Raw genomic sequence first — 13,677 nt, forward strand, 5'->3', positions numbered from 1 at the left:
AAAGTGGATCGAATTATACATTACAACACAGTTCAATCGTACACTAACTGTTAAGGAATATTTTCTTCACCCCCGTGCCTTCAAGAGCATAGACTAATCCGAAACCCACGCAAGGCTAGATGGGACTTGAAGGCATGGCGTGATATTACCTCTGTGAGAAATCATTGGACAACGGTTCTCTCAGCACATAAACATAGTTGTAATTCCATTAATATAATACATTATATGTATTTATTAAAGAAAATAGTTTTGAAATGTTAGAAGTTCAGGTTTAACCAATGAAACAACTCCAGATATAGATTTTTTTCTTTTACTTTTATTGAAAGACTTGCAAACAGAGCACAGTTTACATAGGGACAGAATAGTGAATTTTTAGACTTGTTCAGGAGAAAAGCACAGAACCTGGTATAACATAGATCCAAAAAGCAGAGTGAACTTCAGAAAGACTCTTTTACATGATAAAAAGGAGCAAATATAGACAGTACTGTCCACAGTACAGTAGCCTATCATATGAATGTATTGACAAAATGAAAACAAACTTTCTGGGTAAAAACTTTTTTGAGAACTTTGGAGAACAGAAAAAGAAGTGTGTGTGTGTGTTATTGTGGTTAGTGCAAAATCTTATCACAAACTTTCCCCAGCTCTCAACACAAGACTTTAAGTGACAGTTCAGGTTTAAATACACTATATAATAACACACATCTTGATCTCCAGCAGCCAGTGGAAAAGGCTTGATCTATTCAGTTTCATAAATGTGTACAACTCTGTGACTGCAAGCTCATATTTTCGCAGAATCGCTCTAGAATTAAAAGCTACATAAATAAAAAGGAATGAAAAATAATGAAATGGAACAAGCTCATTTGAAAAAAGTAAATGTCAGTTTGGATATGAGGAAGTATACAACATTAGAGTAGAGCAAGAATTAGGAACCCAGTTCTTTGCATGTATTTACAGTTTGTAGGGAATATTGCAAATCATAACACTTTCTTGCTGTTAACTCTCACTTTAGCGGACAATTTTACCAAACTTTTCTTACTTTTGTTGATTCATAATCTGCGCAGGGTCCTTGGATTCCAGTATGAGGAGGTTGTGTGGTAAGCAGTCAGCCGCACAATATTGAGTCGAGATGCAAACAAGCTTTTGGGATATTTCTCTTTTTGGAGCTGTCATACATACATTCTGAACATGAACACACAGCCAAACCCAAAAACATTGCATGGTTACTTTTCTTCCGGGGAGTAGGTGGATGATACTTCTGGGGACAAAGGCTTTAAACCTTCAAATTTAAACTAAATCCAATGTTCCAGGTGTTGTGTATTGCATCACGGACACCTGTTTCATAGCCCCCTACCCATCCCAGCTCTGGGGGACTGGTCGGTAAGAGCAGCATCCCTCTGTCCATCCGTGTCTTCCTGCTCTCCTGCAGCCTGGGGTGGGGATTGTGTGGGTGGGGACGGTGGGGGATAGGATGGTGGAGGGATAGTAAGGCGAGGGAGAGATGGCAGCACAGGCCTGGGAGAAGTCGGAAGAGGCGGAGGGGTGGCCGAGGTTGCAGTGGTGGAGTGTTGTGAGGGGCGTGCGCGAGAGGAGGCGGGCGAGGCGTGTGTGCTCCTGGCGCGTGGTGGTTCAGTGGGACAGTCACTGATTTGCTCTAGCAGAGAGGGCATGTCTCCCTCAATCTTCTCCAGCACGGCAGCCATTTGCTTTTCTATCTGCTCGATCACACTGTCCATTTGCCAGTCGCTTGTAGTGCTGCTCCCACCACCTCCACGTGGTAGCCCAGTCCCGTACATCCCTATCCCTCCACTCGTATAAAGGGAACTGTATGGGCTCCCATAGCCCCCTGCCATCCCCATCCCTACAGTTCCAACTTCTGGGCTGTATGGCGTGGCGTGACGACCCAAACTAGCAGAGCTGCCTATAGCATAACTGCCCTGTCCTGTTCCAGGACCTGGCCTCGCTATGCTAAACTCAGCACTGTATCTGTCTGTTGTCCTGGCATCCCTATCCCTTCTAACCATGGGGCTAGCATCACCCCTTAACCTAACTCCTAGTCCTACATCCATCCCAGCTCCAGGCCCTATTGCTGGAGTGACTGCCACTGACCTTTCTGCCACCGCCTCAGGTAACTGTGTCTGACACCAACTTCCGTCAGTCTCTTCCTTTTGCGTGGCTGGCCTCTTGTCTGGTGAGGCTGTTCCAGCAGCGGGAACTGTTGGTGGAGGGCTATGAAATGTTGCCGCCATCTTGCGTTTGCTGCTTGGATCAGGGAGGGCAGATGTGTGTTTTTTGTCAAGGTTGGTGCTTAAAGAACCGCCCAACGTCTTGGAGGGGTCAGGCGTCATCACAGGGCTCGGTTTGGACTCTGGAAGAACCTTATTTTGACCCAAGTTTGCAGCTATTTTCCTGGTTCCATCACCTGCAGCTTTCTTTGCACCAGCCTCATGAGGCTCCTCCAGTGTGGGTTTGGGGGCTGCATTTAATTGGCTTTGCTGACAAAGAGGCTCCTGAATATCTGATGGAGAAGTTCCTACTGACGGGCCTACACTCGCCTTTACCTCATCCTGTTTTTCTCCGACCTTACTCCTCCCCCCATCTTGGTCCATACCCATCTGTGTATTTTCAACAGTAACTTCTAAAGACACACTACTTGACGTCACCCCTCCATCACTCGTCACTTTGTCTCCCTCATCACTTGTTCCCTGGGACACACCCCCTTCACCGTCTCCTGTCTCCTCACTGCCCTGAGCCTCAGTTGAACTTTCAATTAGTGCCTCTGAATTCTTCAGTCGTTGCATGAAGGTGGTAACACGAATCGCTTTCTGCAAAATAAACAAAGGCAAAGAAAAAAGGAGAGAAGGATAGCCGTGTAAAGAGAATTAGATTTACAGTATGTTGATTTTTTTTCTTTTACACTCATATTTACTTTTTTCCCTACATATTTTTTAAATTAAAACGTTGATATTATAGTTGGTTATGGTAAAGCATAAATACATATATATATAAATAAGCTTTGAAGACAAGCATTTGACAAAAAGCCTGTCACGGCACCATGATTCAGCATCATCATACTAAGCGCTGAGATGTGATTAGTGGGAAGTGACAGTGCAGTAAGACCGGTGGCAGTTATATACTTCCAGGAGGCTAAGACACATTATACCCTGGTTTAAATCAATGTCAAGACTCAAATCTCCAAGCCACTCATTGACTGCTTGTTGTCCGGAAAAGGTATAAGCAAACAGATGAGTGTAAATCTCCTTCCCTCTTACACTCATCTGACGACTTTAAATCTACAAACACTCAAGGGGGGATTGAAAATAGGTGAGCTTAGAAGTTGTTTCTAAACCAGGGCATTGATTGTCTGGAAGTGAAAAGCCATTTGGACACACACATGTCACTGAATACAATATGGCTTAACTGAAAAGCTTCTGTATAGCTTCAAGTATGACTTGAATGTAACACTGAGGTACAGTATGGGTCAATGAGCCAGGATACACGTAAAAGGAATGGCTTTATAATTCAAATCGCTGCAGTTCAACAGTCCACAGTGGCCTGTATCCCTTATATCCTTTCCATTTCTTCCTCTCCGTATCTACACAGAACTACACAAGCAATGAGTAAACTATCTTCCCTGTCACTGATCATTATTTTGTTTTACCAATATGGTTTCACAGACTAGTGCAGATGAGGAGTAAGAAAGGAGCGGAGTGGGCCACTTTGAACATCTTGGTCTTAATTCAATGACAAAAGTGGGGCAGAGTGGATGGGTCTCTTCTGGGACAGGACAGGAGTGACAGTGGGTAGGAACAGAGCTTATGAGGAGATTTTCACCAGCCCAAGCATGGTCAATACATCTCAAAGCTGACTGAGGTTTAGTGTTTGCTGAATGGTCGATTGTTATAGACATTTTCACCAATAAAAACCTCTTTTTAATCCAAGAGGGTGTCCAGCCATTAGAAAGATGTTTTCTTGGTTATTGAATCATGCCAGACTGAAGGTGAGTTTCAGCACATGCTCTGTCCTTCCACTCTCCCTCATAATGAACTACAATACCTTCAACTCCTGGGAACCACATGGGGAAAGAAAGAAGAGGGTTATAACTGTTACTTATACCGTCAGGTCAGCACTGCCATCTCGAATTCCTCCTTCTTGGTCTTCAGTATTCACACCCCAGGAAATCCTTATCCATTTGCAAATTTAAAACATAACTCTGTGTGCTAAGCTAAAAACACCTTATGTGCAATCATCATTATAAATTGGCCAACTCTCAAAATGATCACCTGTGTTATTTTCACTATATTTCCCTATGCTGCTTACTTGGCTATCTTATCACCAACTTCATTTACTGCTGCAGAAAGAAAGCAAGAGTGCATTCATACCCGCCATTTGGCCTTTGCAAAGTTCTTCTCAAACTGGGCACACACACCATCCTTTAGGTTCTTCTCTGATGCACCGTTCCCAGCAATCCTGACACAGATGACAGACAGCATACAGCAAGTGAGTACAAATCCTGTGGACATGTGCCAAAATGTATGCGCTCTTGTAGTTATGTGCACACAATTACCATTCATGCCAAAGTGCATCCTGCGCAGTGATTCTCAGCATCTGGTCCACTTCCATGAGTCGACAGACAAGCTCCTTAGCTGGGAGAGAAAAAATAAAGACAAAAGGTCAATTTTTTTTTTCTTGGAGAATGATTAAACATCTGGTTGATTGAGACATTAAATATCTTACTGCTTTTTTAAATTGAGGCTATTGGTTCACAAGCAGACTTTTTTTTGACTACCAACTGGTCTAGTCTTCATGCCATTGAAAATTGAACTGTGTATTTATTGCCATCATGTGGTGGAGTTATGTACCTACCTGCAGGTGAAATGTCATCCCAGTACGGAGAATCAAACTCAAAGTCACCAGCAACAATGCGGCAGAAGATGATACGATTATGTAGATCTGTGTTCTCCTCTTCTGTCTCATCATAAAAAGGAGGGTTACCTGATAGGCTGCAAAAACGGGAACATTAAATAAGGGGGAGAGAGGAAGGGGAGTTATTTTGAACCGTGCAAATAACTCATTGAAGTTTAAATGCAGCTCAGTTTGTATTTGCCTGCTTGTTGAAATATAGCTTTGGTTAAAACTGATGGAGACTCACAGTATGAACATAATGACACCCACAGCCCAGCAGTCCACAGGGCGACCATACCGGTGGCGAGCCACCACTTCGGGAGCTGAGAGACAGCAAGGAGAAAAGCAGACATAGAGACAGTGAAGTAAAATTTTGAATGTCTAACAAGAGACAGACAAGAGCTCACTTTTTTTTACATTACCTTTCCCCTCATGGCCTCCATTCTCTTTCCTAATTGATTTGTATGATTACTTAGCATTAGCATTATGAATAACTATCCTGACCTTGCACTGGAGAGAACCAAGCCAAAGCACAGTTCTGTACTCTGTACTTAGGGCGCACTCACACTGTTTATGTGAGCTCACTAAGTTGACCTCACATAAACCTCAGAAAGAGAGTGGGGGGGAGTGAGATAGAGATGAGAGGATATGAAAAGAGAGGGAGTGGGAAGACGGTGTGAGTTAGGTGCTTTGAACTCTGTTCATGTATTTCACTGGGTTCAATGACTGTTTATCACTATAACTGTTTATCTCTGACATATTTTGATCTTCAAAAGCACAAGGAAGAAAAAACGTGTGAATACAAAACAAAGTATTTACACAGGCCTTTTTTCACAAACAGAAGATTAAGCTAATGGAAGGACATCTGAGTGGATGAGACTGAGAGACGGACAAACATAGAAGTAAAGTTACATTATATATAAATTATTATATCATTATATATATATATAAAAAAACAAAAGCACAAATAGTGGAGAGTATCCTACCTAGGTATTCTGGTGTTCCACAAGGCTCTGTTATGGGTCCGTTCTCAAACTTGGACAGGTAGAAATCTCGCAGAACCACTTTGTTGTGGTTGTTTTCTGTGTAGTACATCAGGTTTTCCAGCTAAACAAAATGAGGTACAGAATTAAGTATTTTCATAAAAATACACACAGACTGAAGCCCTACACACTATTTAACTGGTCAAGAGCTACAAATGTATGGGGAGTGATAATCACCAGACAGTAAATTATACTTCCACTGCAACCTGTAAAAAATCTCAGCAACAATGGCCCATGCTTCAAAAGCTCAACTGGTTTGGGGTGCTGACTCAACAATTACCCTTTCTGTTATTACTTGGCAATCTCTTTATAGAGGATGTACTTCCTGTGGCAGCTGAAGAAGTTCCACCTGCCAAAGACTATGATAGTGCACTTCTACACTCCAATCGTCGAGTCCATCCTCACCTCCTCCATCACCATCTGGTACACTGTACGCTGCCACAGGGCAGACCGCAACGTTATCATTGGCTCTGTGGAGAAGGTGACTGGCTGCAATCTGTCATCACTCCAGGACCTGTACGCCTCCTCCAAGACCCTGAGGTGGGCAGGAAAGGTTGCGGCCAACCCTCCCATCCTGGACACAGACTCTTTGAAACACTGAAAGCGGCCTTAACAACAAGGCCTACTTGGTAATAAACTCCATTCTGATTTTGATTCTGATTGGGGACCATAAAGCTAATGTTAAAGTTGATTTATAAGTTGTGTTTTTGTGAGGAGTGTGGTCAAACTGGTCCACAATCTTGTTTTAATCTAAATGATAACAAGCACAAACTGCCAGCAGGAAGTAATGGCTCATCATTAAATCATTATAGCTGTTATACTGTAATATGACTTAAAATACTCATATGCCATTTCTTGACAAGACAGATATAGCAGAAGACTGACCAGATACACACCTACTTAAATAAAAGGAAGCATCTTGGCTTACCTTTATAATTTAATTTTTTATCTGCGCTGAGCTGAAAATGTCATTTTCATTTAACTTAATGTAATGTATGAGTATAAACTAATGTAGTCTATTTACAATATAGTCTGAAAGGAAATACTGACTTCTACCAGGAGGGGGAGTATGAAGCCCAAGACATGCTGTAATTCCATACAAATGGGTTGATAATGTGGGCTAAAGATATGAATCTGTCTGTGCCTGCATGTATCACAAGAGATAACATTAAGCCATAAAGACCGTGTTCACTCTCTTGCTAATAAGGTTATCAAATGTTGAGTCATTAACTGAGATGGAAGTGCAAGGCTTTTATGTGTCCTCAAAGAGATTATGCTGACTATACACTGAAAATTGCTATCTAGGGTGCGATGGAAGGGGGCCACTCACTCAAACACATGTTTTTTGTTGCCTTCCTGTATTCTTAGAGGCAAGTCAACAGTATTTGTTTATATCTTTTTATTGTAATGACACTCAACGACCCTCATGCCAAAATGTAGAGAGAGGTAGTAAAAGAGTGAGTGTGTACCTTCAGGTTCCTGTGAACTATGTTGAGGGAATGTAAGTACGCCACAGCCTCGAGGACCTGTCTGATGACATTGGATGCATCTCTCTCTGTGTAATTCCCTTGGTCCAGAATCCAGTCAAATACATCTCCGCCTGTAGCTCTGCATGCAGTCAAACACACACGAAAACACCGGTACACACACATCGCCAAATATATGGTGCGACTCTTAACCACATGTTGCAACAAAATAATTCACTTTAAGTTTTCAGTAACATAGTTATCAAAAGCCCTGTGCTCTTGTTTGTTTTGTGCATTTTGTGTGTACGGCAATCTGTTTCTGGCCTAAAGGTACTGCTGAGCAATTAAAAATTAGAGTATCGGTCATTACTCTTAAAGACTTGGTTAACTTCGGAGAGTGTATAAATGATGGGTGTGATCATCACGTATCGCCCTCAGCAGGAGGACTATGGCTGGGCAAACATGTGAGAACTGACACACCAACTCATAAACAGAGTCATGAATACACAGATTATCTCAGTAACAGAAGGGAGATAATGTGTCCACTCAGCCCCAATAAGTGTACTTGCTTTCAAATAAAGTTACAAGTGTTAAAAAATGCGCTTGTCACAAGGGATTGGACCTGCTTTGACGTATCGATCTAGAGCTCTCTGTAGAAACCCTATTATGCCAAAGCAGTGCTTCAGGACCACTGAGTAATGCTGCGTGTTACTAAGAGCAAATATCTCATAAAAACTAACACCTTCCTCTGTTGCTGAGAGGAGCAACAGAGCACACAGTAATAAGAGGGTAGACTCAACCCTTACCCTCTAGCTGATGGATTTGTGTGTAAAGGTACATGAGGGCACATACACAATTAAGACACACACACTTAAGTCCACATGCTAACACAAGAAGGATAAATCATGGAACGTTAAAGTAACACTCACAGTTCCTGGATGATGAAATATTCTTTCCGGGTCTCGAATGTGTCAATCAGCTGAAGAATGTTTGGATGGCTGACCCTGGAACAACATAAGTGAGTCACAGACTGTATCCTTACAATGGTGAAAGGTCACACATGCAGTTTAAGAGGGGTTTTAATAGCCTTATATTGTGTGGGTATAAATCTCTTTAGCTGGGTAGATACTTCAAAGCAGAAGTCACAAATACCTGAGTGTAAATTATCACCCATGGTTATTGCATAGATTGTGTGGCTGGAAATACAGTATGAACAGACATTTCAAATAACTCTTTATAACTCTCCCTCTATCTCTCCTTCTCTCATTCCCCCCATCATACATCCATCTGTCCACAGACCGATTGCGTACAATTTCAGGATCATGATTTCGTTCTTGGCAGCCTTGCGGACTTTCCTGCCGTCTTTCTTGAGGAATTTCTTGCAGACAAACACCTTGTCTGTCTGTCTGTCCTTAGCCAGGCACAGCTCGCAGAACTCCTTCCTACGCAAGAAGAAAAAAAATAGAAAGGAAGACAGACAGACAGACGGAGAAAGGCAGAGAAGGTAAATATAACGTTAGAGCACCAAATAAGATGCTCTTGAAAATGAATATATATATATATATATATATATATATATATATATATATATAAGGATGTTGTTGAGCACATTTGAGAATATTGCTCAAGAGAGACACAGCTTTATAGGGAGACAAAGCACACTGGGTATTTTGGTGAAAAACAGTGAAAGAATTTAATTAGGTGGAGACTCATCGAGTAGAATAAAAGGGTCATAAATAACAAATCCGAAATGGATCTATCCCTGCCATGAGCTGGGCATCGTCTGGCTTTGAGCCTTTGGGGCATGCAGTATTTCAGCCAAATGGATTTTGAAGCTGTGTGATGCAAAATTAAATTACACATTTCACATTAAATCTTTCATGCTCAATAAATACTTCCAGAGAAAATGAAATAGTTCTTTCTTTCTTTCTTTATGTAGACTATTTATGAATTAAAAATTGCACACCATTTTTTTACCCAAAAACTATTTATTACATTCCCACATTAAAATGTATGAAAAATACTAGATCTATGTAATATGTTTTATACACTACCCCAAATGTTGCCAACAATGTTCTAACCCAGAGAAATCTTTAATTTCATTCAAGGCAATGGCCCATAACATTTGGTCCCCTCTCAATGGTGTCATACAACTTTAATCCCTTCTAGTTGCTCTAACTTCTGGGAAACATGGGAAACAGTATGATACATCAGAGAGTAATTGTTAATTTATCATACAGTGTCCCTGAATTATAGTTACACTGGCTTTTCCCTCTGCCACACAGGATAATTGTTTTCTATAATTGCATGCCGTTTTGCAACACGGTAACCAGAGACCTTACTTATTGATATGATATTTCTGCAGTTACAGCGACAGAACTTTAGTTAGTGGCTATAGCAACTCAAATTTAGCCAGAAATCTGTTGATTTGGCGGAGAGTCAGGGCAGTCTGGGAGACCCAGAGCACTGGAGTTTACATTGGCAGAATTTGAGTTGCAACAGATGCTAACTGAAGGTCCGCATCCCCTCCCTATAGAATGTAATTCAATGGGAAGCAGTTCCTACGGCAACAGTACAACAACATTCAACATGTTCAGAAAGTTGAATTTGCTAAATAGTGTTAGCTCCATTAGCTGTATGGGTAGTCAGTTAGCAAGTTAACGTTACATTAGCTGATATTACTTGCAGATATTTCATAAGAAAGAAATGAATAACGTGAGTAAAACTTCAACACATTAACTCATCTGTAAACATTATTTTTGTCTGTGTCACGTCTGATAGACTTTCATCTGCAATGGCGGTTGAAGACAACAATTGCCATGATACAACCCTACTTTACGGCATCCTCACAAGTCCCTCTTTTGTTATTGTTTTGATTGAGAGAGAAAAGAGCTTTGATCAAGAGACCCCTAGTAGCAAAAATTGCATGCAGTGCGTTTAAGTCATTCTAATTACAAATTAATAGCAACAGAGCACACATTTTATCTTTGCCATAGGCTTACCCTATCTTTCTGGTTTTCATCAATTTATGAGCACATGTACAGCAAATGTGTGCACTTAATTCTGAGTGAATGTCAGTGTGCATGTCTGTCTCTGTGTGTGTCTCTGTGTGTTATATAAAAGATGAGCAGAAATCTCTGAGGCCAGATGCTGATGTTGCCATATGGCCTCTTACACTGATTGGTATGTGTGTGTGTGTGTGTGTGTGTGTGTGTGTGTGTGTGTGTTTGCGCGCGCGCATGCACGCCATCAATGTGTCGAGAGTAGGTGTTCATAAGGAGAAAACTTTCAAATTTTTCGTCTAGTCAAGCAGAAGTGATTTTCACATCTCTATGAAAATATGTCCAAAAGATTTTTTTTAAAAACATTTTTTAGGCATGACATAGAATATTTAAAAAGAATAAATGATAAACTTCAGTGTGTTTCATGAACTGTCATGATTAGCAAAATAAAGACATTTGGTTGGTGAAAATTTAAGAAAATGTGTCTGGTAAGTCTGTTACACACTAGCCTCATGCTATTACCTTCTGTCATTTCTTCAGTGAAACCGTTTGATATGCCAAACCAAATCTGCAGGGAAAATGATCTAATTTGAATTAATTCATCAACAGAGTCAAGATCCTTGTGGGATAGCCTACTGGAGTGTGTCCATTAATTCTACATGGAAGAGGAAGGGGAAAGGCAACAGAGATTCATGCATAAAGCTTTATGGGACTTACGCTCGGAGGACCTGTCCAATCTCATATTTGTCTGTGACATCAGACATGCTATCGTAACTCCGCCCATCTCGCAGGGCAAGGCACCCAAATGGCATGCCGGCATTCACCTATGAAAAAAAAGACATCAATCAATTGCACTACAAAAGGAATTATATTGATGAAACTTTTAGGTAACAGACAGATAAAGGGAGTGAAGAGCAGCATGGACAAGCATGCTAAAGAGGAAAAGAAGCACTGATGAAACATCATGAAAGTCTCCAGTGGTTGAAGTAGGAGACACCAAGGGACTGCCATTACTATTAGCCTTGGAAATATACAGTATATTGGAGATCCACAGATACAGCCAAGTCCATTTCTGAACAAATCTGGATACTAACGCTTCTGGCGGCCTGGTTGCGTGCCAGCCTTGTCAACAGATACTAAGCTACCCACTAAGCTTCTCTCTACTCTGCTAAAGTCTGCAGATTCTGTGCAACGTCTGTCAAGTTCAAGTTAAACTTTATTTATAAAGGGCAGTGTCCCTGTGTCCCTAAAGCAACTGGCTTCCTTGGCAATCACTGATTTCCCAAACAGGAAAATTATTATTTTTTGTTTGTAGTCTCAATGTGTGTGTGTGTATGTATTTGTGTGTGTGTGTGTGTGTAAAACGTTGGATTTGTCTTATAAACTAGATCAGGAGTTCATGACCTTTTAAAATGACTGTGTATGACTTAATTCCTCCTTTCATCTCTCATTGTAACTCACACTGAAAAATGCACCCAACAAGGGAAAAACCAACATCCACGTACATTATGTACAGTGTATATATACAGTTTATATATATATCTATATATATAGATATATATATATACATCAAATTCTTCTTCCTCTGTCCACCCTAAAATAGCTTTTGACCCCACAGGAGGTCCCTAACGCCCAGGTAGAAAATCAAGGATCTAGAAAGTGAATCAGCAATCGATATACCATCTCACCACAGTCCTCAGGCAATCCTCACCCACATCCTTTAACACTCCATCTGCTGTAGGAGACCGAGTCCCTGGAAGTTTCAGCCATCTATCCTCAAGGTCCTTCTCCTCCCAAATACCTGACAGAACCCACTCCTGTTGGATAACTCATTTCTATCGTTTCTCTTAACTTTCCCTCAGTGGAGATTTCTACCTCTAGTTTATCTCCTGTCTCTGTGGGGGCTTGTGACCACATCAAGACAAATCCATGAAATTGACCAAGTGAGAAAATATGTGATGGGAGAGAAAGGGAGCATTAGTTAATGTGAGTGATGCTAGAGGCAGCAAGAGGAATTCTGGATTGTGTCGTGTCTGTGTGTGAGAGAGGGAGAGAGACAGAGAAAGAAAGGAACTGAGAAAAATAGTGAATATGATGTGAGGATTAAGAACAGAGAGACAATAGAAATCCTCAGAGGTAATGACATTTTGCGGGTGCTAATTTAGGATTAAGGAATGAATATCGGTAATGTAAAATCCACTCTCTCTCTCTCTCTTTCTATCTGTGTGTGTGTGTTTGGGTAGCATCATCCTTGTAGATGCAGAGGTGCTTCTGATCTATGGTGGAGGCGGGGCTGGAGAGTACTGTGTAATCCCAGTGCTGGCCCTAATCTCTAATCTGTACCCCTAATCCAGAGCGCTGGGATACACTGTTTCTGTGTATGTGTATGCATGCGTGAGTGCGTGTGTCTGAGCAAAGTGCAAAGGTTGATGCGGATATGTCACATGTGCAGATATGAGTTTGAGCAGCAGGGTGTGTATTTGTGTGTGTGTACATGTGTGTGTCCATATGTGTGTCCTTGTGTGAGTGTAATGCCCCACTGAGACCGAAGGGAATTTAGCGGTGGATTGAAAAGGCATCGTTTTGCCAGAAGATTATGTAAGCACAACAACATTCCCATGGCAAGGTCCAGGGCGGTGAAGGTGATGCTGGCTTGATGTGAATGGAGCGCCTCCATCCCTGTGGAAACAGAGCGTCCCCACTGAAATATGGAAACAACTGCCAAACAATAAATGTCAGCAGATGAACTTGCCAATAGCTGTTTGAGCTAACTTTTGGACACTATGGTTCGACACAGTTTTTAGTCTTTTGCCTGTTCTAAAATCCCTGCTGGTTGCCACACTTAGAGACATTACAACATTAGAGATACTTAATTTGATTTTGTAAGAGCACCCCCAAATTCCAAAATCTAAGTGTTCATGTTTCAAAGCTCAACACCAGCAGTGACCTGGGAACAATGTTGGGGATTTGCTGGAGCTACTTGGCACTGTTGCAAAATCTGTCAGTCTATCTTCGAGTCTTAACACTGGCATGAATTTTTTTTGCTAACTGTTCCTCCTAGACATTATTGATTCCTGATCAATTTTTTGTGCGGAAAAAAAAGGTGACCTACATGGGCTTTCAGCGTCAGTTCAACTGTTTTATTATCTCTGTGTCTGAGTCTGAACACAGAACGCCACACTTTGGACAGTTTCTTCCTCCCTGCCATGACTCCTGCTTGTTGCAAGTTTCCAGCAGTGTGGATGCATGAGTATGACGTCATTG

General features: G+C 41.4%; 1 protein-coding gene across 1 annotated transcript; it reads right to left on the bottom strand.

Annotated features, from left to right (window-relative positions):
* Positions 1 to 1,337: 1,337 nt before the first annotated feature.
* Positions 1,338 to 11,233, bottom strand: camkvl (CaM kinase-like vesicle-associated, like; the record flags this gene model as incomplete). Its single annotated transcript, XM_083920904.1, has 10 exons — positions 11,131 to 11,233; positions 8,722 to 8,853; positions 8,341 to 8,415; positions 7,415 to 7,553; positions 5,889 to 6,009; positions 5,150 to 5,225; positions 4,864 to 5,000; positions 4,565 to 4,643; positions 4,380 to 4,467; positions 1,338 to 2,822 (listed from the first exon to the last, which is right to left on the bottom strand). Exons 1-10 carry the CDS (start codon positions 11,223 to 11,225, stop codon positions 1,338 to 1,340), a joined length of 2,427 nt encoding a protein of 808 aa, XP_083777030.1. The 5' UTR covers positions 11,226 to 11,233.
* Positions 11,234 to 13,677: the final 2,444 nt, after the last annotated feature.

This window comes from Echiichthys vipera (assembly GCF_963691815.1).
Source record: "Echiichthys vipera genome assembly, chromosome: 9".
Lineage (NCBI taxonomy): Eukaryota > Metazoa > Chordata > Actinopteri > Perciformes > Trachinidae > Echiichthys > Echiichthys vipera.